The sequence below is a fragment of the Oncorhynchus masou genome, chromosome 21 (genome assembly GCF_036934945.1).
Source record: "Oncorhynchus masou masou isolate Uvic2021 chromosome 21, UVic_Omas_1.1, whole genome shotgun sequence".
Classification (NCBI taxonomy): domain Eukaryota; kingdom Metazoa; phylum Chordata; class Actinopteri; order Salmoniformes; family Salmonidae; genus Oncorhynchus; species Oncorhynchus masou.
In genome coordinates, this window is record NC_088232.1 from 53,938,462 (window position 1) to 53,965,915 (window position 27,454).

Sequence of the window (27,454 nt, forward strand, 5' to 3'; positions counted from 1 at the left end):
TCTTGGCAAAGGAGAAATGCTCACTAAGAGGTATGTAAACAGATTTGTGCCCAAAATTGGAGAGAAATAAGCTTTTTGTGCGTATGGAACATTTCTGGGATCTTTTATTTCAGCTCATGAAACATGGGACCAACACTTTACATGTTTATTTTTGTTCAGTGCACATCGCTTCAGAGATCTAGACTGAATAGAACCCTTACTATATTTAATCCACAGGTACGTTGAGGCTAATCTGACCATTTCAGACAATTGCTTATAAACAATTTCTGTCCAATAAAATAAAGCCGAGCTGACCTTTCACCTTCTGTTACATTTCTCCTCTTTACAAATGACTCAAACCTACTTCTGAGAAAATCAATCAATATTATTAACAAAATGCAAATCAATTCACTACCGAAAAATGTCTCGCTCATTATTATTTTTTTAAACACAAACAAATAACATTTGGCAAAAGCAGTCAAGGCAGTAGGCTATGGTACTCCCTCTGTTCCACACAAGTATCTGGCTGTGTTCCCAGGTTGACTACGTTACAGAAGGATGCCAGATCTCACAATGTCTGGATAGGCATTTTACGTATCAGATCAACCACATATGTTATAGCAATCTGGTGCCCGACCGGCACAGTCGTTGACGTGACAACATGCAACGTAGTCTGCCTGAAAGACAACCTCAATCTACCAGCTGAGCACTCGGCTGCTCCTTGTCATTATATAGATGTACAAAATACGCCTTCAATGGAGGCAACACCACATAATAAAATTGTCTTTCAGTAGAAAAAAAAGAAGGGAAAAAAAAGTTGACATAAGTGCATAGAATGACATCACAAGACACGAGGACTTCTCCTTGGTCCTTCCACGCTGTGATTCACTTCCTGGTTCCTGAGCTGACCAGAATATTGCCGTGTTCACATGCTAGTCGGAACTAGGAAATTCAGAAATGTCCCACTTGTTGATTCATGGTACGCGACACGTCTAAAACTACAGCAAGTTGGACATTTTCAGTTTCCTAGTTCTAACTAGCACCGTGAACACGGTAAATGTTGATGAATGTGCGACTGGACCATTCAGATCTAAAAACGTTTGGTTTAAATGTTAGGGAAGTGGTAGTTGAATTTCCTCAGGTTGGTATAGTACTTCTTGTTGTCCAGAGCTGGGAAGATACTGCTGCTGGTGAGCTGAGGCAAATACTAGAGAGAGGAAAGGAAACAAGGGTGTGTTAATGCAGTTGGAAGAGCGACAATATATCGTCTTCATGGGCAAGAATTTAAATCGAGGAAGAGAATACAAAAATGACAGAGGATGTACTGCATCGTGTAGACACCTTCAATTGTTTGTACAGCATTTTGCCATCTCTGACAGCTGGTCCCAATTTGCATGGAGCTTCCACCTTATTGCTTCCAAGTTCCACCTTACAGATCTAACAGACATCGAAGGGTTAGAGCCAAGAGGAAAGAGGGTAGGGAGTGAATCGGGACCGGCTGTGTTAACGTGCAGAAACATACTGACCCCAGGTGGGAGGTGTTTACGGGGCAGGAGGCGTGACCTCTTCTTGGTGGAGCGGTCGGTGCTCTCGCTCTCCTCCCGTTGGCTGTCGAAGTACGGGTGCTCCAGGAGCTGCTCACAGGCCAGCCGCTCTGATGGGTCCATACGCAGGCAGCCCTGGGGTCAGGGGGCAAAGGTCATTCGGGGAAGGGATGAGGGAATGCATATTTGCTGATAAAACATCAGAGACCATTAAATGAGAGATCGTTCATTTCATAAGAGAACCAGATATTTTTACCACACAAATTGCCAGCAGGTGAATGGCTGGATAGACAGTCATACCTTCATCAGACTCAGTGCTTGATATGACAGGTTGGGGTTCTTCAGTTCCAGAGTTTCCTATTGGATGATAAAGGATGGCCTTATTGTGTATCATTTGTTTACCCTTTTGATAATTCACGCAGTGTTTTGAGACAGAGAGTAAGCATTTCATTGCACAGTTTATACTCCGCTGTATATAACAAATAAACAATTGATTTGATAGATATACGGCAGGGATCATCAACTCGATTCAGCCGAGAGGATGGTTAGAGGGCAGGAACATAATTACAAATTATTTGTAGACTGCAAATTGACCACGGGAAGCTCAAACGGGCCGGCAGTAGGGAACCCTGAAATACAGTATGCTCCTCAAGATGTTTTACACTGATTTGTTTTAATGTTTTGGTAGATGAATCACCATTATATGTTTGTTCTCACCATTTCCTGAGGCTCTGGGATGCAGACTCCACTGAAGAACTGGTTCTTACTGAATACCTGCTGGTGGCGGGGGATCAGGTCTCCTGCAGACACACAGACAGACACACAGACAGACAGACAGACAGACAGACAGACAGACACACAGACAGACAGACAGACAGACAGACAGACAGACAGACAGACAGACAGACAGACAGACAGACAGACAGACAGACACACAGACAGCCAGACAGACAGACAGACAGACAGACAGACAGACAGACACACAAACAGACAAACAGACAGACAGACAGACACACAGACAGCCAGACAGACACACAGACAGCCAGACAGCCACACAAACAGACAGACAGACAGACAGACAGACAGACAGACAGACAGACAGAGAAGCTCTTACTTCTCTCCATTACCTAACACACCGGAACAGGTGAACGTAATGTGACACTGACGACAGCCTTGTATTTTACATTACATTTGACATTGTTGGTCATATGGGGGAGCTTGGGCTTGAGGGGCTTTGGCAATGTGGGAGGGGCTTGTTGGTCATATGGGAGGGGCTTGTTGGCAATGTGGGAGGGGCTTGCTGGTCATATGGGATGGGCTTATTGGTCATTTGGGAGGTGCTTGTTGGTCATATGGGAGGGGCTTGTTGGTCATATGGCAGGGGTTTGTTGGTCATATGGGAGGTGCTTGTTGGTCCTATAAGAGGTGCTCGTTGGTCATATGGGAGGTGCTCGTTGGTCATATGGGAGGTGCTCGTTGGTCATATGGGAGGTGCTCGTTGGTCATATGGGAGGTGTTCGTTGGTCATATGGGAGGGGCTTGTTGGTCATATGGGAGGGGCTTGTTGGTCATATGGCAGGGGTTTGTTGGTCATATGGGAGGTGCTTGTTGGTCCTATAAGAGGTGCTCGTTGGTCATATGGGAGGTGCTCGTTGGTCATATGGGAGGTGCTCGTTGGTCATATGGGAGGTGCTCGTTGGTCATATGGGAGGTGTTCGTTGGTCATATGGGAGATGCTCGTTGGTCATATGGGAGGTGCTCGTTGGTCAATATGGGAGGTGCTCGTTGGTCATATGGGAAGTGCTCGTTGGTCATATGGGAGGTGCTCGTTGGTCATATGGGAGGTGCTCGTTGGTCATATGGGAGGTGCTCGTTGGTCATATGGGAGGTGCTCGTTGGTCATATGGGAGGTGCTCGTTGGTCATATGGGAGGTGCTCGTTGGTCAATATGGGAGGTGCTTGTTGGTCATATGGGAGGTGCTCTTTGGTCATATGGGAGGTGCTCGTTGGTCATATGGGAGGTGCTCGTTGGTCATATGGGAGGTGCTCGTTGTCAACAGTAGGGCACTATGAAGGGAGTAGGGTGCCAAAAGTAGTGCACTATGAAGGGAATAGGGTGCCAACAGTAGTGCACTATGAAGGGAATAGGGTGCCAACAGTAGTGCACTATGAAGGGAATAGGGTGCCAACAGTAGTGCACTATGAAGGGAATAGGGTGCCAACAGTAGTGCACTATGAAGGGAATAGGGTGCCAACAGTAGTGCACTATGAAGGGAATAGGGTGCCAACAGTAGTGCACTATGAAGGGAATAGGGTGCCAACAGTAGTGCACTATGAAGGGAATAGGGTGACATTTTGGACACCCTAGCTATATTAATCCCACTTACCCAGTGTCTTCCTAATAAGGTAGAGCTGATCCATGTCTGACTTGCCGGGCCAGAGCGGGATGCCAGAGAGCAGCTCAGAGAAGACACAGCCCAGCGCCCAGACATCAACAGGGGCTCCATACTGAGTATCACCCACTAGCAGCTCAGGGGCCCGGTACCATCGCGTTGCCACATAGTCTGTGTAGTAGTCACATGGACCGGCTGCAGGGACAGATCGATACACATCTCTGTTTAGAAACAAGACTTAAAGCCTGCATGGTATAATGCATTTAATATAATATGGTTATAATGCATTATAAGCAGGCTTTACACAACATAGACAGATAGTTTGAATATAATGGTATAGGATAGAACAGAACAGAATAAATATCACTTCATCATTCAAAGTGAATCAAAAATTCATATTTTTACTGTCTTGTGTTACTCCTCCCCCCCAAAAAAACACACACGAGTCTGGAAGCTGTTAGATACAAGACTCTGTTTAGGAGGAAAGACTTGGTAAGACAGAATGAGTGTTGATTTCAATGGTGACGTGATGGCAGAAAGTTAAGACAGTGGTATTACAACAGGAGTCCACCAGGTGGCAGTAGACCAACAGTAACAGTACAGTAGCACTACAACATACAGGTGAAGGAGTCTCATAATGACGGTGTACCAAATAATATTATATTCCCTACATGGTGCACTACATTTGACCAGAACCCTATGGATCATAGTAAACATGTTTAGCACATCATAGTGATTAGGATGCCATTTGGGACATGACTTACTGAGGATCCTGGCGAATCCGAAGTCACAGAGCTTAATGACCTGCTGTTTAGTGATGAGGATATTCTCGGGCTTCACGTCTCTGTGGATACACTGCAGGAGACAACAACCAACAACAACCAGTCGTTTAACAGTGCCACCCAGGGCGGACTTTTCATTCAACTACAGCTGATCATGTGGTGGTCTTGTACGGTTGTTGATCTATACGCGAGAAGAGGTTTCCAGGCTGTTGTGTCCCATCTTGCCAACTCCTATGGTCATTGTCAAGCAAATCATTAACAAGACAACACAAACAGACCTGGGACCAGGCTATGTTACACTGTTACGATGTGACAAGACAACACAAACAGACCTGGGACCAGGCTATGTTACACTGTTACGATGTGACAAGACAACACAAACAGACCTGGGACCAGGCTATGTTACACTGTTACGATGTGACAAGACAACACAAACAGATCCGGGGCTTTGCCAGGCTAGAGAAGATGGTACTTTGCCAGGCTAGAGCAGACGGTACTTTGCCAGGCTAGAGAAGACAGGACTTTGCCAGGCAAGAGAAGACAGGACTTTGCCAGGCAAGAGAAGACAGGACTTTGCCAGGCAAGAGAAGACAGGACTTTGCCAGGCTAGAGAAGACAGGACTTTGCCAGGCAAGAGAAGACAGGACTTTGCCAGGCAAGAGAAGACAGGACTTTGCCAGGCAAGAGAAGACAGGACTTTGCCAGGCAAGAGAAGACAGGACTTTGCCAGGCAAGAGAAGACAGGACTTTGCCAGGCAAGAGAAGACAGGACTTTGCCAGGCTAGAGAAGACAGGACTTTGCCAGGCAAGAGAAGACAGGACTTTGCCAGGCAAGAGAAGACAGGACTTTGCCAGGCTAGAGAAGACATGCAGCAGATCAGGCAGGTATATTCACTAGGAACGAAACAGAAACAAAACGGGCCAAAAGTGGTAGGGAACTACCCGAATTTGTCCAATGAGAAACACTTTTTTTTTTTCTGTTCTAAAACATTTTGCAACGGTGTGCAATAATGAACACACTCCATATCCGGACTTTGGCTGTGCAGTTTGACTGTTAAAAGGGGCCCCGTGGCGGTTTGTTGTGTCTCAGTGAAAGAGTGCCGTCTGGGCAGCCAGGAGACTGGAATGCTAGTGAAACAGCGGTTTGGGTGGAGGAACGACGGAGAAAAAGTAAGGAACACCGCTTACGTTCTGTTTATGGCAGAAGTTGACAGCCTGGAGTGTCTGCCAGGTGATGCTTTTTACCAGATGTTCTGGAACACTGGAAGTCAAGAGGAGACAACCACATAACACAGATATATTTTTACACTATAGATTTCATTTAATTCTATTATATAATTTTCAGGACTGTATGTATGTAATTCTGTGACCAGTAAACACAAAGCCAGGTACAGATCATCAGATTGCTGGCGCTAATCTCTGACTGCAGTTTAAGGCAACCTGTCATTTAAAAAATAAAAGGTTTGCTCGGTTGCCTCTGTGACTTCCACTGATTGTTAGCTCGCTGTGGCTAAAGTCAGCTGAAGTTTGTAGTGGCTGATTGTTATTATATAATGCAATTCAATTCAAAAGGGTTTTATTGACATCGGGAAACATATGTTAACATTGCCAAAGCAAGTGAAATAGACAAACAAAAGTGAGATTTAAAAAAAATAAAAAATAAAATGAAAGGTAAACATTACATTCACAAAAGTTCCAAAGGAAAAATGTCACATGATGTCTGTATACAGTGTTGTAACTGGTTAAAGTACTAAAGGGGAAATAAATAAACAGAAATATGGGTTGTATTTACAATGGTGTTTGTTCTTCACTGGTTGCCCTTTTCTTTTAGATGCACTATTGTAAAGTGGCTGTTCCACTGGATGTCAGAAGGTGAATTCACCAATTTGTAAGTCGCTCTGGATAAGAGCGTCTGCTAAATGACTTAAATGTAAATGTAAAATGTAACAGGTCACAAATCTTGCTGCTGTGATGTTACACTGTGGTATTTCACCCAGTTAGATATGGGAGTTTATCAAAATTGGGTTTGTTTTCTAATTCTTTGTGGATCTGTGTAATCTGAGGGAAATATGTCTCTCTAATATGGTCATACATTGGGGCAGGAGGTTAGGAAGTGCAGCTCAGTTTCCACCTCATTTTGTGGACAGTGAGCACATAGCCTGTCTTCTCTTGAGAGCCAGGTCTGTCTACGGCTCTCAATAGCAAGGCTATGCTCACTGAGTCAAAGCTTTCCTTAAGTTTGGGTCAGTCAGTCTTATTCATATAAGTGGTTACAATGTTTATCGCACTGATCGGGTTAAGAAAGGTGGGGGTGTGGCTACATATGTAAAAACTAGATTCCTTGTAAGTGAGGCAAAGTCTGAAACTATTTGTAAACAGTTGGAATTTCTTGCTTTGAATATTGAGGTTTCAAAGGGCCTCTCTACAACTGTGATTGGCTGTTACAGATCCCCCTCTGCTCTCTACAACTGTGATTGGCTGTTACAGATCCCCCTCTGCTCTCTATAACTGTGATTGGCTGTTACAGATCCCCCTCTGCTCTCTACAACTGTGATTGGCTGTTACAGATCCCCCTCTGCTCTCTATAACTGTGATTGGCTGTTACAGATCCCCCTCTGCTCTCTATAACTATGATTGGCTGTTACAGATCCCCCTCTGCTCTCTATAACTGTGATTGGCTGTTACAGATCCCCCTCTGCTCTCTACAACTGTGATTGGCTGTTACAGATCCCCCTCTGCTCGCTAAAACTGTGATTGGCTGTTACAGATCCCCCTCTGCTCTCTACAACTGTGATTGGCTGTTACTGATCCCCCTCTGCTCTCTACAACTGTGATTGGCTGTTACAGATCCCCCTCTGCTCTCTATAACTGTGATTGGCTGTTACAGATCCCCCTCTGCTCTCTACAACTGTGATTGGCTGTTACAGATCCCCCTCTGCTCTCTACAACTGTGATTGGCTGTTACAGATCCCCCTCTGCTCTCTATAACTGTGATTGGCTGTTACCGATCCCCCTCTGCTCTCTATAACTGTGATTGGCCGTTACAGATCCCCCTCTGCTCTCCATCAAATCAAATCAAATGTATTTATATAGCCCTTCTCTCAGCTGATATTCGAAGTGCTGTACAGAAACCCAGCCTAGTAACTGTGATGGTGGCTGTTAAAAACTCCCTATAGTTTTTCCATAACTGTGATTGGCTGTTACAGATCCTCCTCTGCTCTCTACAACTGTGATTGGCTGTTACAGATCCCCCTCTGCTCTCTACAACTGTGATTGGCTGTTACAGATCCCCCTCTGCTCTCTACAACTGTGATTGGCTGTTACAGATCCCCCTCTGCTCTCTACAACTGTGATTGGCTGTTACAGATCCCCCTCTGCTCTCTACAACTATGATTGGCTGTTACAGATCCCCCTCTGCTCTCTATAACTGTGATTGGCTGTTACCGATCCCCCTCTGCTCTCTATAACTGTGATTGGCTGTTATAGATCCCCCTCTGCTCTTTATAACTGTGATTGGCTGTTACAGATCCCCCTCTGCTCTCTACAACTGTGATTGGCTGTTATAGACCCCCCTCTGCTCTCTACAACTGTGATTGGCTGTTACAGATCCCCCTCTGCTCTCTACAACTATGATTGGCTGTTATAGACCCCCCCTCTGCTCTCTATAACTGTGATTGGCTGTTATAGACCCCCCTCTGCTCTCTACAACTGTGATTGGCTGTTACAGATCCCCCTCTGCTCTCTACAACTGTGATTGGCTGTTACAGATCCCCCTCTGCTCTCTACAACTGTGATTGGCTGTTACAGATCCCCCTCTGCTCTCTACAACTGTGATTGGCTGTTACAGATCCCCTCTGCTCTCTACAACTGTGATTGGCTGTTACAGATCCCCTCTGCTCTCTACAACTTTGATTGGCTGTTACAGATCCCCCTCTGCTCTCTATAACTGTGATTGGCTGTTAGAACCGATCCCCCTCTGCTCTCTATAACTGTGATTGGCTGTTATAGACCCCCCTCTGTTCTCTATAACTGTGATTGGCTGTTACAGACCCCCCGCTGCTCTCTATAACTGTGATTGGCTGTTACAGACCCCCCTCTGCTCTCTATAACTGTGATTGGCTGTTACAGACCCCCCTCTGCTCTCACCATAACTGTGATTGGCTGTTACAGACTCCCCTCTGCTCTCTATAACTGTGATTGGCTGTTACAGACCCCCCTCTGCTCTCTATAACTGTGATTGGCTGTTACAGACCCCCCTCTGCTCTCTATAACTTTGATTGGCTGTTATAGACCCCCCCTCTGCTCTCTATAACTTTGATTGGCTGTTATAGACCACCCCTCTGCTCTCTATAACTTTGATTGGCTGTTATAGACCCCCCTCTGCTCTCTATAACTGTGATTGGCTGTTATAGACCCCCCTCTGCTCTCTATAACTGTGATTGACTGTTATAGACCCCCCTCTGCTCTCTATAACTTTGATTGGCTGTTATAGACCCCCTCTCTGCTCTCTAGAACTGTGATTGGCTTACAGACCCCCCCTCTGCTCTCAGTGATGCATTTTCTTCTTTGACGCACCTTGTGTCTAAACTTCTTTTCAGTGAAATGATCTTGATTGGTGATCTCACCTGGTGTTGGTTAAAGCCGGTGTCTGATGATTTAAAAATGTTTTGTAATTCTATGAATCTTACCCAGTTGATTAACTCACCCACTCGCCCAAATCTTAAATGCCCAGATAAATTGACCCTGATTGATTTGATATTGACAAATGTACCACATAATTATTCTGCGGTTGGTGTTTTTCGTAATGATTTAAGTGACCATTGTGCTGCTGTTGCTGTCAGAAATACTAAGGCTCCTAAAACAAACCCCCGTTTTATTCGTAAGAGAAATGTGAAGTGTTTTAATGAGCAGGCTTTCTTTCGTGATTTGTTTTATTTTGACTGGAGCAGATTGAGTTTATCCCTGATGTGAAAACTGCCTGGAAATTCTTTCACGATGGTTTTTTTCCAAATAGTAAACAGACATGCCCCATTCCGCAGGTTCAGGGTTAAAGGGCGGGATAATCCATGGTTTTCTTCTGAGCTGTCTTGTATTATTCACAACCGTAATCTAGTCTGGGCTAAAGCAAGGAAATCATGTTCTGCTGCTGATTGGCTTATTTTTAGGCACTTACGAAACAAGTGTTCTTTTCTTCTCAGGAAGGCCAAGTCTGAATATTTACTGTCTGTTACCACTGATAACCTGAATGACCCTAGAACTACAGACCAGTATCCCTTCTTTCTTTTCTCTCCAAAACTCTTGAACCGTGTCCTCTGTCTCTTGGCCAGCTCTCCCTCTGTCTCTCTCAGAATGACCTTCTCTGATCCAAATCAGTCAGGTTTCAAGACTAGTCATTCAACTGAGACTGCTCTTCTCTGTATCACCCAGTGCCTCCGTCTCTGTAAAGCTAACTGTCTCTCCTCTGCAACTCATCCTGTTCTAGACCTAGTGTCTCTGTCCTTCGATACTGTGAACCATCAGATCCTCCTCTCCACCCAGTGTCTCTGTCTCTGGGCATCTGTCTCTGTGCGGCCCAGTGTCCTCTGGATTGTCCAACCCAGTGTCCTACCTGACAGGTCAGTGTCCTACCAGGTGGCGTGGCGAGAACCAGTGTCTCTGTCTCTGTCCAACCCAGTGTCCTCACCACTGGTGTCCCCCAGGCTCTGTTCTGTCCAACCCTCTCCTATTCTCGCTACACACCAAGTCACTTGGCTCTGTCATAACCTCACATGGTCTCTCCTATCATTGCTATGCAGACCAACACAATTAATCTGTCTCCTTACAACTCCCCTGTTCTGATGACCAGGTGGATGAACCAGTGTCCTCATCTCTGCATGTCTGGCAGACATATCAGTGTCCTCTGTCTCTGATCACCACCCAAGCTGAACCTCGGCAAGACGGAGCTGCTCTTCCTCCCGGGGAAGGACTGCCCGTTCCATGATCTCTAGCCATCACGGTTGACAACTCCATTGTTTCCTCCTCCCAGAGCGCTAAGAACCAGTGGCGTGATCCTGGACAACACCAGTGTCCTCTTCTCAACTAACATCAAGGCGGTGGCCCGTTCCTGTAGGTTCATGCTCTACAACATCCGCAGATGAACCAGTGTCCCCTGTCCTCAACACAGGTGGATGAACCAGTGTCCTCTGTCTCTGGCACTTGTCATCTCCCGTCTGGATTACTGCACTCGCTGTTGGCTGGGCAACCCTGCCTCTGCCATTAAACCCCTACAACCAGTGTCCAGAACGTCTCTGTCCAGCCCTGTCTGGTGTTCAACCTTCCCTGTCTCTGTCCAACCCTGTGTGGATGAACCAGTGTCCTCCGTCTCTGTCCCTCTGGCTTCCAGTGTCCTCTGTCTCTGCATCCGTGTACAAGACCATGGTGCTTGCCTACGGAGCTGTGTGGGGAACCAGTGTCCTCTGTCTCAGTACCTCCAGGCTCTGATCAGGCCCTACACCCAAACAAGGGCACTGTCCAACTCGTTCATCCACCTCTGGCCTGCTCTGCTGTCTCTCCCTACCACTGAGGAGTGTCCTCTGTCTCTGTACAGTTCCCTGTCTCTCAGCCCAGTCAAAACTGTCCTCTGTCTCTGTCCCCCAATGGTGGAACAAACTCCCTCACGTCCGCCAGGACAGCGGAGTCAATCACCACCTTCCGGAGACACCTGAAACCCCACCTCTGTCTCTGGAACCCTGGATAGGATAAAGCAATCCTTCTCACAGTGTCCCCCTTAAATGATTTAGATGCACTATTGTAAAGTGTCTGTTCCACTGATGTCAGAAGGTGAATTCCTCAATTTGTAAGTCAGTGCTCTGGATAAGAGTGCCTCTGTCTAAATGACCTTAAATGTAAATGTAAATGTAGAAAGTTTTGGATGGCTATTGTCTCTGTCTCTGTAACAGTAATGTTAATGAACCAGTGTCATGTGTTTTGAAGGAATCTGTTGCTATATATGACAAAACTGAAATGCTGAATTGTTTCAATGAGCACTTTGTATCATCTGGTAGGCTGTTTGATTCAGTGTCCTCTGTCTCTGTCCAACCCAGTGTCCTCTGTCTCTGTTCAACCCTGTGTAGATGAACCAGTGTCCTCTGTCTCTGTCCAACCCTGTGTGGATGAACCAGTGTCCTCTGTCTCTGTCCAACCCTGTGGTGGATGAACCAGTGTCCTCTGTCTCTGTCCAACCCTGTGTGGATGAACCAGTGTCCTCTGTCTCTGTCCAACCCTGTGTCCTCTGTCTCTGTCCAACCCTGTGGTGGATGACCCAGTGTCCTCTGTCTCTGTCCAACCCTGTGTGGTTGAACCAGTGTCCTCTGTCTCTGTCCAACCCTGTGTGGATGAACCAGTGTCCTCTGTCTCTGTATAACCCTGTGTGGATGAACCAGTGTCCTCTGTCTCTGTACAACCCTGTGTGGATGAACCACTGAGAGCTGGTCAAACTTTTAGCTTTTTGCCATTCTCAGTGCAGGAGGTACATAAAGTCCTGAAATCCTTAGATCAGAGAAATGCCTGCAGGTCCTGATCTTTTGGATCCATGCTTTTTAAATCTGGCAGCTGATTTCATAGCTGAACCACTTACATCTCTGTTCAAACTAACCCTGGAATGTAAATGAAATTCCAAAGATCTGGAAATCAGCATTTGTCCTACCACTTTTAAAAGAGGGAGATCCAACTCTTTAAAATAATTATAGGCCAATCTCAAAGCTGTCACCTCTGGTGAAAATACTTGAAACCCTTGTAAGTGAACAGCTAAAATAGTATTTATTTACTAACTCTATTTAGGTTTCAGGAAGAAGCATAGCGCAATTACAGCAGCCATGAAGGTTTTAAATGATATCACTGAAGTCATTGACAAAAAACAGCACTGTGCCTCACTTTTTATTGATCTCCCTAAGGCTTTTGATACAGTTGATCATGCTATACTAAGGCAGAGATTGTCGAGTGTAGGTTTTTCAGAACATGCAGTTGCATGGTTTGCTAACTATCTGCCTGATAGAACTCAGTGCACTCAATTTGATGGGCTTATGTCTGTTAAATTGTCTGTCTTTAATGGTGTGCCCCAAGGCTCTGTACTTGGTCCTCTCTTATTCACTATTTATATAAATGATTTAGACAAAAATGTCCAAAATGCACAACTTCATTTTTATGCTGATGATACTGTTATTTACTGTTGTGCCTAATCTCTTACAAAAGCTTTCCAGAACTTGCAAACTGCTTTTTATACTGTTTAACATACCTTGTGTCAATTGAAGGTTATCCTCAATACTGACAAAACTAAACTAATGGTGTTTTCTCATGCAAGAAAAAGACCTCTCAACCTTTCACCTATTACTACCTGTCAGGGCAAGGAGATTGAGGTTGTAACCTCATATAAATATCTTGGAATTTTAATTGATGACGGCCTCTCTTTAAATTGCATATTCAACAACTTACAAAATAATTGAAGCTGAAATTGGGATGTTATTTTAGGAATAAGGCCTGTTTTTCTTTTGAAGCCAGAAGGAGGCAAGTCTCAGCTACATTTATGCCTTTACTAGACTATGGGGGTGTTTTATATATGAATGCTTCCGCTCAGTGTTTGATATCAATTGACACCCTTTACCATGGCACTTTGAGATTTATTTTAAACTGCAAAACCCTTACGCACCACTGCACTTTGTATACCAGGGTTGGCTGGCCTTCTCTAGTCACTCATAGGCTCAGTCACTGATACACTTTGTGTACCACGGTTGGCTGGCCTTCTCTAGTCACTCGTAGGCTCAGTCACTGGTATACTTTTATTTACAAAGCCATTTGGGGTTTACTACCTTTTTATTTGGGCATTTTTATTGTTCAGAAATGTGGTGGGTCGTCTCTTCGTTCGCTGGACTTTATCCTGCTAACTGTTCCAAATGTCCGAACTGAATCTGGTAAAAGGGTTTTTATGTCCTCTACGCCATCATCTTGGAACACCTTACAAAATACTTTTAAACTGGAAGAACTTGTCCCGATTGGTGTTTTTAAATCACTGATTAAAGATTTTGAGGCTGATTCCCTGACCTGTCAATGTTTTTAATTTGCTGTTTTATACTCTTATGAATTTAATGGTTTTTACTATATTACTTGTAGTTTTGTCTGTAATTTTTTTGTAATGACTTGGTGCTGCCTATCCTGGCCAGAGCGCTCTTGAAAAAGATATTTTAATCTCAATGAGCCATTCCTGGTTAAATAAAGGTTTTAAGTCACACTGGTCAGGTATTCTGCCACTGTGTACTCTCTGTTTAGGGCCAAATAGCATTCTAGTTTGCTCAGTATTCTTGTTAATTCTTTCCAATGTGTCAAGTAATTATCTTTTTGTTTTCTCATGATTTGGTTGGATCTAATTCTGTCCTGGGGCTCTGTGGGGTTTGTTTGTGAACAGAGCCCCAGGACCAGCTTGCTTAGGGGACTCTTCTCCAGGTTCATCTCTCTGTAGGTGATGGCTTTGTTATGGAAGGTTGGGGAATCGCTTCCTTTTAGGTGGTTGTAGAATTTAACAGATCTTTTCTGGATTTGGATAATTAGCGGATATCGGCCTTATTCTACTCTGCATGCATTATTTGGTGTTCTAAATTGTACACAGAGGATATTTTTGCAGAATTCTGCATGCAGAGTCTCAATCTGGTGTTTGTCCCATTTTGTGAATTCTTGGTTGATGAGCGGATCCCAGACTTCACAACCATAAAGGGCAATGGGCTCTATAACTGATTCAAGTGTTTTTAGCCAGATCCTAATTGGTATGTCTAATTTTATGTTCCTTTTGATGGCATAGAAGGCCCTTCCTGCCTTGTCTCTCAGATCGTTCACAGCTTTGTGGAAGTTACCTGTGGCGCTGATGTTTAGGCCAAGGTATGTATAGTTTTTTGTGTGCTCTAGAGAAACGGTGTCTAGATGGAATTTGTATTTGTGGTCCTGGCGACTGGACCTTTTTTGGAACACCATTATTTTGGTCTTACTGAGATTTACTGTCAGGGCCCCGGTCTGACAGAATCTGTGCAGAAGATCTTGGTGCTGATGTAGGCCCTCCTTGGTTGGTGACAGAAACACCAGATCATCAGCAGACAGTAGACATTTGACTTCAGATTCTAGTAGGGTGAGGCCGGGTGCTGCAGACTGTTCTTGTGCCCTCACCAATTCATTGATATATATGTTGAAGAGGGTGGGGCTCACGCTGCATCCCTGTCTCACCCCACGGCCCTGTGGGAAGTGTGTATCTCTCTCTCTCCCCCTCCCCCCCTCTTCTCCCTCTCTCCACCTCTTTCTCCCCCTCCCTCTCTCTCCCCTCCCTCTTTTCCCCCTCTCCCTCCCTCCCCTCTCTTATTGTAAACTGTAGTCCAGAAGCCCATCCATCAGTGTTGCCATGGAGATGGCTAAATCCAGCCTTACAACTGGTGATTTAATAGCCATGGATGCATCCTAAATGTCTTCCTAAATATAGTGCACTACTTTTGACTGGAACCAATAGGGCTCAGGTCAAAAGTAGTGCACTATATAGGGAGGGTGCCACTTGGGACATAGACAATCTCCATCTCCCTTCCTGTGGCTGAGCCCCTCCATGGGAGTGAGGCAGGCACTATTAATTGTGTGTGTGTGTGTGTGTGTGTGTGTGTGTGTGTGTTGTGTGGTGTGTGTGTGTGTCTGCGTTCCTACAACTCCATCTCCCTCCCTGTCAGCCAACATTCTGGAACTACATCGCTGTAAACATTCCGCAACGAGCAGGTCAGTCTCCGTGGTAACAGCCAAACACTGTGGCTATCAGCAGGGGAGACACTATATACAGGTCATAGATTAACAGCAGGGGAGACACTATAAAGGGCGGCAGGTAGCCTTGTGGTTAGGGCGTTTCGCCAGTAACCTAAAGGTTGCTAGATCGAATCCCCGAGCTGACAAGGTAAAAATCTGTCGTTCGGCCCCTGAACAAGGCAGTTAACCCACTGTTCCTATTTGTTCTTAACTGACATGCCTAGTTAAATAAAAACGTAAAAAATATATACAGGTTGTAGATAAACAGCAGGGAGACAAATAAACAATCTATAGAATTTATCAGTGTGTGAGACAGAGAGAGCGTGTGTGTGTAGAGAGCCAGTACTCACCCTCTGGGGTATCGGTCCAGCTCGTTGAGGACGGTGTGATCACAGTACTCAAACACCAGGTGTAGCTTACGTTTACGCCTGAACACCTCAATCAGGTTCACAAGGTTGGAGTGCTTTAGTTGCTGCTCGGATAACACACACACACACACACACAGTTGAAGTCAGAAGTTTACATACACCTTAGCCAAATACATTTAAACTCCATTTTCACAATTCCTGACATTTAATCCTAATAAAAATTCCCTGTCTTGGGTCAGTTAGGATCACCACTTTATTTTAAGAATGTGACGTGTCAGAATAATAGTAGAGAGAATCAGCTTTTATTTCTTTCATCACATTATGATTATGGTCAGAAGTTAAACTCAACTCATAAACTCAATTAGTATTTGGTAGCATTGACTTTAAATTGTTTAACTTGGGTCAAACGTTTCGGGTAGTCTTCCACAAGCTTACCACAATAAATTGGGTGAATTTTGGCCCATTCCTCCTGACAGAGCTGGTGTAACTGAGTCAGGTTTGTAGGCCTACTTGGTCACACATGCTTTTTCAGTTCTGCCCACAAATTTTCTATAGGATTGAGGTCAGAGCTTTGTGATGGCCACTCCAATACCTTGACTTTTTGTTGTCCTGAAGCCATTTTGCCACAACTTTGAAAGTATGCTTGGGATCATTGTCCATTTGGAAGACCCATTTGCGACCAAGCTTTAACTTCCTGACAGATGTCTTGAGATGTTGCTTCAATATATCCACGTAATTTTCCTCTTCCCTCATGATGCCATCTATTTTGTGAAGTGCACCAGTCCCAAACCTGTAGCAAAGCACCCCCACAACATGATACTGCCACCCCTGTGCTTCACGGTTGGGATGGTGTTCTTCGGTTTGCAAGCCTCCAAACATAACAATGGTCATTATGGACAAACAGTTCTATTTTTGTTTCATCAAACCAGAGGACATTTCTCCAAAAAGTACGATCTTTGTCCCCATGTGCAGTTGCAAACAGTAGTCTGGTCTTTTTATGGCGGTTTTGGAGCAGTGGCTTCTTCCTTGCTGAGCGGCCTTTCAGGTTATGTCGATATTGGACTCGTTTTACTGTGGATATAGATACTATTGTACCTGTTTCCTCCAGCATCTTCACAAGGTCCTTTGCTGCTGTTCTGGGATTGATTTGCACTTTTCGCACCAAAGTACGTTCATTTCCAGGAGACAGAACGTGTCTCCTTCCTGAGCGGTATGACGGTTGTGTGGTCCCATGGTGTTTATACTTGGGTACTATTGTTTGTACAGATGAACGTGGTACCTTCAGGCGTTTAGAAATTGCTCCTTAGGATGAACCGGACTTGTGGAGGTCTACCATTTTTTTCTGAGGTCTTGGCTGATTTCTTTTGATTTTCCCATGATGTCAAGCAAAGAGGCACTGACTTTGAAGGTGGGCCTTGAAATACATCCACAGGTACACCTCCAATTGACTCAAATGATGTCAATTAGCCTATCAGAAGCTTCTAAAGCCATGACATAATTTTCTGGAATTTTCCAAGCTGTTTAAAGGCACAGTCAACTTAGTGTATGTAAACTTCTGACCCACTGGAATTGTGATACAGTGAATTATAAGGGAAATAATCTCTCTGTAAACAATTTTTGTAAAAATGACTTGTGTCATGCACAAAGTAGATGTCCTAACCGACTTGACAAAACTATAGTTTGTTAACAAGAAATTTGTGGAGGGGTTAAAAATGAGTTTTAATGACTCCAACCTAATGACTCCAACCTAAGTGTATGTAAAATTCTGACTTCAACTGTGTCACAAAGCACCTCTGCTACACCACAGTAAACTACACACTTTTGTAATCTTTTAATTGTACAGTGATCCCAATACACTGTAGGTGTACACAGTGATATGGATATAGAGATAATAACATAACAGAAAGTAATGGATCTGTGTTTGCTTTGTGCAGAGCAGCTGACAAGCTCCCACATGTCTTATCAAAACAGAAGCACGCAGGAAGAGGAACGGTTATAAACATGCTGTGGTCTCCCATGGCAACCGGTATGTCCCCATCTGGTTTTATAGAACTGTTTATGAGGAGGACGAGGAGGAGGAGGAAGCTACTGGAAGAACAGTTTATGAGGATGAGGATGAGGAAGCTGCTGGAAGAACTTGTTCAGGCAATGAGGTATGGCAAGACACATTTGGAAGAACAGTATTCACAACAAGGAGCAAGATGAGGAGGAAACAGACATGGAAGTTACTTGATTCAGTCAATGACCAAGAGATAGTATGCAGCAAGATACATACAGTCTATAACATACAGTATGTCACAACAACAAAGCAAGATGATACAGTCTATAACAGACAGGATGACACAGTCTATAACAGACAGGATAACACAGTATATAACAGACAAGATGATACAGTCTATAACAGACAAGATGATACAGTCTATAACAGACAAGATGATACAGTCTATAACAGACAAGATGATACAGTCTATAACAGACATGGTCTCAATAACAAGATGATACAGTCTATAACAGACAAGATGATACAGTCTATAACAGACATGGTCTCAATAACAAGATGATACAGTCTATAACAGACAAGATGATACAGTCTATAACAGGCATGGTCTCAATAACAAGATGATACAGTCTATAACAGACATGGTCTCAATAACAAGATGATACAGTCTATAACAGACTAGATGTCAATGACAAGATGATACGGCCTAAACGTCAACAGTGAAGAGGAGACTCCGGGATGTGACTCCGGGATGCTGGCCTTCTAGTCAGAGTTCCTCTGTCCAGTCTCAACGTCAACAGTGAAGAGGTGACTCTGGGATGCTGGCCTTCTAGGCAGAGTTTCTCTGTCCAGTCTCAACGTCAACAGTGAAGAGGCGACTCTGGGATGCTGGCCTTCTAGGCAGAGTTCCTCTGTCCAGTCTCAACGTCAACAGTGAAGAGGCGACTCTGGGATGCTGGCCTTCTAGGCAGAGTTCCTCTGTCCAGTCTCACGTCAACAGTGAAGAGGAGACTCTGGGATGCTGGCCTTCTAGGCAGAGTTCCTCTGTCCAGTCTCAACGTCAACAGTGAAGAGGCTCACTCTGGGATGCTGGCCTTCTAGGCAGAGTTCCTCTGTCCAGTCTCAACTGGGTATCAGTAGAAAGTTATTTGTTTCTGGCCATTTTGAGCCTGTAATCAAACCCACAAAATGCGACATGCTCTCGGATATTCAATTAGTCTAAAGAAGACAATTTTTTTTGCTTCTTTAATCAGAACAACAGTTGTAACAGACATGTGCTAACATAATTGCAAAAGCGTTTTCTAATGATCAATTAGCCTTTTAAAATGATAAACTTGGATTAGCTAACACAACGTGCCATTGGAACACAGGATGTATATATGTATATATATAGTGGCGTACAGCAGGTCAGCCACCAGGGGAGACTCTGGGTCGAGGCCTGGTGACAGAAGGAGTATACATCACGAGGCAATGGCTCCATCTGCTGGCCGTGCCAGGTCTCGACAGGCTCTCGGGCCAGGAAATTGGGGCTGATTGGGGATTGAGCCTGAATCAAATCAAGGGCTGATTGCTCACCAGCCGTGTGAGGCCCATAAAGCTGCCAGAAGGGAAGCACACAGGGGAGAGACGAGGGGAGGAAAGGACTAGCCTTTATAGTTGGGGACTGTACCAGAGGAAACAGGAGGGAGTGCCGTTTTTGATACCCACAGGATACAGCAAGACCCGGAGCCCAGAAGACGGGATCCTGGAGAGGGTCTCCTGGGGGATACAGTAAGATCCGGAGCCCAGAAGAGGGGATCCTGGAGAGGGTCTCCTGGGGGATACAGTAAGATCCGGAGCCCAGAAGAGGGTCTCCTGGGGGATACAGTAAGATCCGGAGCCCAGAAGAGGGTCTCCTGGGGGATACAGTAAGATCCGGAGCCCAGAAGAGGGTCTCCTGGGGGATACAGTAAGATCCGGAGCCCAGAAGAGGGTCTCCTGGGGGATACAGTAAGATCCGGAGCCCAGAAGAGGGTCTCCTGGGGGATACAGTTAAGACCTGGAGCCCAGAAGAGGGTCTCCTGGGGGATACAGTAAGATCCGGAGCCCAGAAGAGGGTCTCCTGGGGGATACAGTAAGATCCGGAGCCCAGAAGAGGGTCTCCTGGGGGATACAGTAAGATCCGGAGCCCAGGAGACGGCATCCTGGAGAGGGTCTCTTGGAGAAGACCTTCTCTTTTAATTAACAACTTTGAAACTGAGCTAATCCTACTCTGTCAGTGTCTGATCTGTGTAAACGGTCTGCCACAATATATATATATATATATTACACACACACAACGTGACCAAAAGTATGTGGACACCTGCTCGTCGAACATCTCATAACAAAATCATGGGCATTAATATGGAGTTGGTCCCTCCCTTTGCTGCTATAACAGCCTCCACTCTTCTGGGAAGGCTTTTCACTAGATGTTGGAACATTGCTGCTATAACAGCCTCCACTCTTCTGGGAAGGCTTTCCACTAGATGTTAGAACATTGCTGCGGGGACTTGCTTCCATTCAGCCACAAGAGCATTAGTGAGGTTGCGCACTGATATTGGGCGATTAGGCCAGGCTCACAATCGGTGTGGTTGAGGTCAGGGCAGGACAGTCAAGTTCTTCCACACCGATCTCGACAAACCATTTCTGTATGGACCTTGCTTTATGCACGGGGGCATGGTCATGCTGAAACAGGAAAGGGACTTCGCCAAACCGTTGCCACAAAGTTGGAAGCACAGAATCTTCTAGAATGTCATTGTATGCTGTAGCATTAAGAGTTCCCTTCACTGGAACTAAGGGGCCCGAACCATGAAAAACAGCCCCAGACCATTATTATTCCTCCACCAAACTTTACAGTTGGCACTATGCATTGGTTGCAGGTAGCGTTTTCTGGCATCCCCCAAACCCAGATTCGTTCGTTGGACTGCCAGATGGTGAAGGGTGATTCATCACTCCAGAAAGTCCAATGGTGGCGAGCTTTACACCACTGCAGCTGACGCTTGGCATTGTGCATGGGGATCTTAGGCTTGTGGGCAGCTGCTCGGCCATGGAAACCCATTTCATGTATCTCTTGATGAAACAGTTATTGTGCTGAAGTTGCTTCCAGAGGCAGTTTGGAAGACGGTAGTGAGTGTTGCAACCAAGGACAGATGATTTTTTAAGTGCTTCAGCGGTCGTCGGTCCCGTTCTGTGAGCTTGGGTGGCCTACCACTTCGTGGATGAGCCATTGTTGCTCCTAGATGTTTCCACTTCACAAAAACAGCACTTGACCAGGGCAGAAATTTTACGAACTGACTTGTTGGAAAAGTGTCAATCTGTGACGGTGCCACATTGAAAGTCACTGAGCACTTCAGTAAGGCCATTCTACTTCCAATGTTTGTCTATGGAGATTGCATGGCTGTGTGCTAAATGTTATACACCTGTCGGTACAGATGTGACTGAGATAGTCCAATCCACTCATTTGAAGTGGTGTCCACATACTTTAGTATATACAGTACCAGTCAAACGTTTGGACACATCTACTCATTCAAGGGTTTTCTTTTTCTTTTTGCTATTTTCTACATTGTAGAATATTAGTGAAGACATCAAAACTATGAAATAACACATATGGAATCATGTAGTAGCCAAAAAAAGTATAAAACAAATCAAAATATATTTTATATTTGAGATTCCTCAAAGTAGCCACCCTTTGCCTTGATGACAGCTTTGGACACTCTTGGCATTCTCTCAACCAGCTTCACCTGGAATGCTTTTCCAACAGTCTTGACGGAGTTCCCACATATGCTGAGCACTTGGTGGCTGCTTTTCCTTCACTCTGTGGTCCAACTCATCCCAAACCATCTCAACTGGGTTGAGGTCAGATGATTGTGGAGGCCAGGTCATCTGATGCAGCACTCCACTCTCCTTCATGGTCAAATAGCCCTTACACAGCCTGGAGGTGTGTTGGGTCATTAGTCTGTTGAAAAGTCCCAATAAGAACAAACCAGATGGGATGGCGTATCGCTGCAGAATGGTGTTGTAGCCATGCTGGTTAAGTGTGCCTTGAATTGTAAATAAATCAGACAGTGTCACCAGTACCGCACCTCCTCCATGCTTCACGTTGGGAACCTCCATGCTTCACGTTGGGAACCACACATGTGGAGATCATCCGTTCACCTACTCTACGTCTCACAGAGACACAGCAGTTGGAACCAAAAATCGCAAATTTGGACTCATCGGACTAAATGACAGATTTCCACCGGTCTAATGTCCATTGCTCGTGTTTCTTTGCCCAAGCAAGTCTCTTCTTCTTATTGGAGTCCTTTAGTAGTTGTTTCTTTGCAGTAGTTCGACCATTTAGGCCTGATTCACAGTCTCCTCTGAACATTTGATGTTGACATGTGCCTGTTACTTGAACTTGAAGCATTTATTTGGGCTGCAATTTCTGAGTCTGGTAACTCTAATGAACTGATGCTCTGCAGCAGAGGTAACTGTAATGAACTCATCCTCTGCAGCAGAGGTAACTCTGGGTCTTCCTTTCCTGTGGCGGTCCTCATGAGAGCCAGTTTCATCATAGCGCTTGATGGTTTTTGCGACTGCAATTGAAGAAACTTTCAAAGTACTTTACATGTTCCGGATTGACTGACCTTCATGTTTTAAAGTAATGATGGACTGTCGTTTTCTTTGCTTATTCAAGCTGTTCTTTCCATAATATGGACTTGGTATTTTACCAATTAGGCTATCTTCTGTATACCACCCCTACCTTTTCACAAGACAACTAATTGGCTCAAAAGCATTAACGATAGAAATTCCACAAATTAACTTTTAACAAGGCACGTTAACCAGTTAATTGAAATGCATTCCACGTGACTACCTCATGAAGCTGGTTGAGAGAATACCAAGAGTGTGCAAAGCTGTCATCAAGGCAAAGGGTGGCTACACTGAAGAATCTCAAATATATTTCGATACCACATTGTTTTGGTTACTACATGATTCCATATTGTGTTATTTCATAGTTTTTATGTCTTCACTATTATTCTACAATGTAGAAAATAGTAAAAATAAAGAAAAACCCTTGAATAAGTAGGTGTGTCCAAACTTTTGACTGGTACTGTATATACTGAACAAAAATATAAACACAACATGTAACAATTTTCAAAGTTCACGTAAGGAAATCAGTCAATTGACATAAATTCATTAGGCCCTAATCTGTGGATTTCACATGACTGTGCAGGGGCGCAGCCATGGGTGGGTCTGGGAGGGCTAAGGCCCACCCACTGGGGAGCCAGGCCCAGCCAATCAGAATGAGTTTTTCGCACAAAAGGGCTTTATTACAGACAGAAATGGCTGGTCTCAGACGATGTGGAGGTCCTGGGCTGGCATGGTTTCACTTCGTCTGCGGTTGTGAAGCTTGTTGGTCGTACTGACAAATTCTCTAAAACGACGCTTTTGGTAGAGAATTTAACATTCAATTATCTGGCAGCAGCTCTAATGAACATTCCTGCAGTCAGCATGCCAATTGGCCTCTCCCTCAAAACTTAAGATCTCTGTGGCATTTTATTTTGACAAAACTGTACATTTTAGAGGGGTCATTTTATTATCCCCAGCACAAGGTGCACCTGTGTAATGATCATGCTGTTTAATCAGCTTATTAATATGCCACACCTGTCAGGTGGATGGATTATCTTGGCAATTGAGAAATGCTCACGAACAGGGATGTAAACAAATTTGTCCACAAAACGAGAGAAATTAGCTTTTTGTACGTCTGGAACATTTCTGGGATCTTTAATTTCAGCTCATGAAACAAGGGACCAACACTTTTACATGTTGCATTTATATTTTTGTTCAGTATAATATCGCTAATTCTTAATGTCAATTATATGCAATTAGTTTGTTGTTGAACACATCTGGCTGATTGAAAGGTAAATAATTAATTCTACACACTAATGGGAAAGGAATGTTTATTCTGGAGAAGCTGAGTCCAACACAAGCCAGCTGTCAGGGTTGTTGTAAGTCGCTCTGGATAAGAGCGTCTGCCAAATGACTTCAATGTAATGTATGTAAATGTTGTTAGTGAATCTAAGATGCACAACAGTCAAATATCATACAGCAACCAGTTGTTAAACTAAAATTACACCAAACATTTTCCTCGACTAGTGTCAAAAACATACCCAGGACTGTATGTTAACTAGTGTCAAAAACATACCCACCTTCCTCTGCCTCGCTGCATGTATCTTGTCCTGCACAACAGTGAAGTCTACAGGGGGTTAACAGTGAAGTCTACAGGGGGTTAATAAGGATGGCTCAAGGCTGGGTGGTTTTAATAAAGAGGGCTCAAGGCTGGGTGGTTTTAATAAAGAGGGCTCAAGGCTGGGTGGTTTTAATAAAGAGGGCTCAAGGCTGAGTGGTTTCAATAAAGAGGGCTCAAGGCTGAGTGGTTTTAATAAAGAGGGCTCATGGCTGACTGGTTTTAATAAAGAGGGCTCAAGGCTGAGTGGTTTTAATAAAGAGGCTGAGTGGTTTTAATAGATGGCTCAAGGCTGAGTGGTTTTAATAAAAGATGGCTCAAGGCTGAGTGGTTTTAATAAAGAGGGCTCAAGGCTGAGTGGTTTTAATAAAGAGGGCTCAAGGCTGAGTGGTTTTAATAAAGAGGGCTCAAGGCTGAGTGGTTTTAATAAAGAGGGGCTCAAGGCTGAGTGGTTTTAATAAAGAGGGCTCAAGGCTGAGTGGTTTTAATAAAGAGGGCTCAAGGCTGAGTGGTTTTAATAAAGAGGGCTCAAGGCTGAGTGGTTTTAATAAAGAGGGCTCAAGGCTGAGTGGTTTTAATAAAGAGGGCTCAAGGCTGAGTGGTTTTAATAAAGAGGGCTCAAGGCTGAGTGGTTTTAATAAAGAGGGCTCAAGGCTGAGTGGTTTTAATAAAGAGGGCTCAAAAATAAAGGGCTCAAGGCTGAGTGGTTTTAATAAAGAGGGCTCAAGGCTGAGTGGTTTTAATAAAAGGCTGAGTGGTTTTAATAAAGAGGGCTCAAGGCTGAGTGGTTTTAATAAAGAGGGCTCAAGGCTGAGTGGTTTTAATAAAGAGGGCTCAAGGCTGAGTGGTTTTAATAAAGAGGGCTCAAGGCTGAGTGGTTTTAATAAAGAGGGCTCAAGGCTGAGTGGTTTTAATAAAGAGGGCTCAAGGCTGAGTGGTTTTAATAAAGAGGGCTCAAGGCTGAGTGGTTTTAATAAAGAGGGCTCAAGGCTGAGTGGTTTTAATAAAGAGGGCTCAAGGCTGAGTGGTTTTAATAAAGAGGGCTCAAGGCTGAGTGGTTTTAATAAAGAGGGCTCAAGGCTGAGTGGTTTTAATAAAGAGGGCTCAAGGCTGAGTGGTTTTAATAAAGAGGGCTCAAGGCTGAGTGGTTTTAATAAAGAGGGCTCAAGGCTGAGTGGTTTTAATAAAGAGGGCTCAAGGCTGAGTGGTTTTAATAAAGAGGGCTCAAGGCTGAGTGGTTTTAATAAAGAGGGCTCAAGGCTGAGTGGTTTTAATAAAGAGGGCTCAAGGCTGAGTGGTTTTAATAAAGAGGGCTCAAGGCTGAGTGGTTTTAATAAAGATGGCTCAAGGCTGAGTGGTTTTAATAAAGATGGCTCAAGGCTGAGTGGTTTTAATAAAGTGGAGGGCTCAAGGCTGGGTGGTTTTAATAAAGAGGGCTCAAGGCTGAGTGGTTTTAATAAAGATGGCTCAAGGCTGAGTGGTTTTAATAAAGAGGGCTCAAGGCTGAGTGGTTTTAATAAAGATGGCTCAAGGCTGAGTGGTTTTAATAAAGATGGCTCAAGGCTGAGTGGTTTTAATAAAGATGGCTCAAGGCTGAGTGGTTTTAATAAATATGGCTCAAGGCTGGGTGGTTTTAATATAGAGGGCTCAAGGCTGAGTGGTTTTAATAGATGGCTCAAGGCTGAGTGGTTTTAATAAAGAGGGCTCAAGGCTGAGTGGTTTTAATAAAGAGGGCTCAAGGCTGAGTGGTTTTAATAAAGAGGGCTCAAGGCTGAGTGGTTTTAATAAAGAGGGCTCAAGGCTGAGTGGTTTTAATAAAGAGGGCTCAAGGCTGAGTGGTTTTAATAGAGGGCTCAAGGCTGAGTGGTATTTACCTTCAGCATCCTAATCTCTCTCAGAGCGATCCTCTTAATGACGGGATCTTCTTCAGACTCCACAAACTTCTTGATGGCAACGATCTGTCCCGTGTCCCTGTTCCTGCACTTGAACACCACACCGTAGGACCCCTCCCCGATCTTCCCCATCTTCTCATACTTCTCCATGGTGATGTCTGAGGACTGACTGGGAGTGGTCGTAGTCGCAGAGCAGTCGACCAGGTCCAGCAGATTTACACTTGTTTTGGTTCAAGAAATGCCGTATGGTTTGGCCCTTGACTTGAGATCTTCAAAGCAAACCAGTACACAGTACATGTGAGAAGTTTTCGATTTTAAAGAACAATACACATTTTCATTTCTATTTTAAAATCAGGTTTTCCTTGGGAATTAAATACTGATACATTCGTTTTTTCTGGTGTTATTACTTTTCTCACTCAAATGTTTGTATCCTGACACTAACTTAACTGTAGAGCTGAATGAATGCATTTTTATTCTTGTGTAGGGATGCCAAAGAAAATTATATTCTATAATACTGTGTGTGTGTGTCTCCCCACATGTCCCCAAAACATGTCAAAGAGAATGGGACCAGGCATGAAAAAGTCACGAGATGTAAGAGCTCTGGCAAGAGAAACTGTTGCGTTGCCTAAAGGTGTCTAGCCTACAACAAGTTATTGTTGTCAACAGTGTCAAAAAAACAACAACTTAAGACTGGTATAAAGGTCTAAAAACAAAACTGGACCCCCCACCCCCCCACCCCTGGAACAAACAAACAAACCCAGAAGGGGGGCGGGTTTGTATAATAACACCAGCTGAAAACAGAACATAACCTACCGTACTGTATATTAAACACGTGTTTGCTTTTAATAATGGCTAAACGGATCACAAAACTATCAGATCACGTGTATAGGAGCCCCAAACATAAACCTAAAATCTAATTCTAGTTAAAGATTAATTTATTCGCTTGTGGGAACCTTACACCTACCTTTGGACAGTTCGATTGCGTAACGAAAACATTTGCATTGCAAAGTATATAAAGGTCTTTCAAGGTAAACAGGGGAAGAAAACAATTGTGTTTTCAACTTCTGTAAAGGCAATACAAAATCAAAGTCCTTCACTATACAACCGTCAACTCGGCCAGATCACCACCTATTAAAACACATTCACTCAAATAACTGTGTCATAAAGCCAACACATTAGTAAAAGCGAAAAAACGATCACGCCATAAAAATATAGAGTACTCAAAATTAAATTGCATGTTTACAAAACAAATTATAAATGTCATCACTACATACATTTATTATGAGCTAATATGGTTATTGGTCATATTCAAAGCTATACTTACGTCCTGGTGTCGCTTGGATGTACAGTATTGCCGAATAAGAACCTCAGAGCGGAGAGAACGCCTGGCATACATCGACTGAGGCTAAACGGAGATGGACACGTTGTTGGAACTGTAGGTCGAGCTGCTCTCTCT

The 27,454-nt window shown here is 44.2% G+C and overlaps 1 protein-coding gene across 2 annotated transcripts; it reads right to left on the reverse strand.

Annotated features, from left to right (window-relative positions):
- Window positions 1–86: 86 nt before the first annotated feature.
- On the reverse strand, window positions 87–27,453 carry cdkl1 (cyclin dependent kinase like 1 (CDC2 related kinase)). 2 transcript variants are annotated; one of them, XM_064928785.1, is made up of 11 exons: window positions 27,323–27,453; window positions 25,981–26,267; window positions 15,846–15,967; window positions 5,887–5,959; window positions 4,681–4,771; window positions 3,911–4,111; window positions 2,241–2,323; window positions 1,824–1,880; window positions 1,506–1,658; window positions 1,321–1,416; window positions 87–1,186 (listed from the first exon to the last, which is right to left on the reverse strand). In XM_064928785.1, the coding sequence occupies exons 2-11, from the start codon at window positions 26,146–26,148 to the stop codon at window positions 1,085–1,087; spliced, it is 1,146 nt and encodes a 381-aa protein (XP_064784857.1). In that variant the 5' UTR covers window positions 26,149–26,267; window positions 27,323–27,453; the 3' UTR covers window positions 87–1,084. The 2 variants fall into 2 exon arrangements, with proteins under 2 accessions (XP_064784857.1, XP_064784858.1); XM_064928786.1 differs by lacking the exon at window positions 1,321–1,416.
- Window position 27,454: the final 1 nt, after the last annotated feature.

Excerpts from the sequence above, each read along its gene's own strand:
- cdkl1 (XM_064928785.1), bottom strand. The coding sequence starts at position 26,148 with ATGGAGAAGTATGAGAAGATGGGGAAGATCGGGGAGGGGTCCTACGGT. Across the intron at positions 4,772-5,886 it reads ACTTCTGCCATAAACAGAAC|TGTATCCACAGAGACGTGAA; the intron begins GTAAGCGGTGTT and ends TGTCTCCTGCAG. Across the intron at positions 1,881-2,240 it reads TCCCAGAGCCTCAGGAAATG|GAAACTCTGGAACTGAAGAA; the intron begins GTGAGAACAAAC and ends ATCATCCAATAG.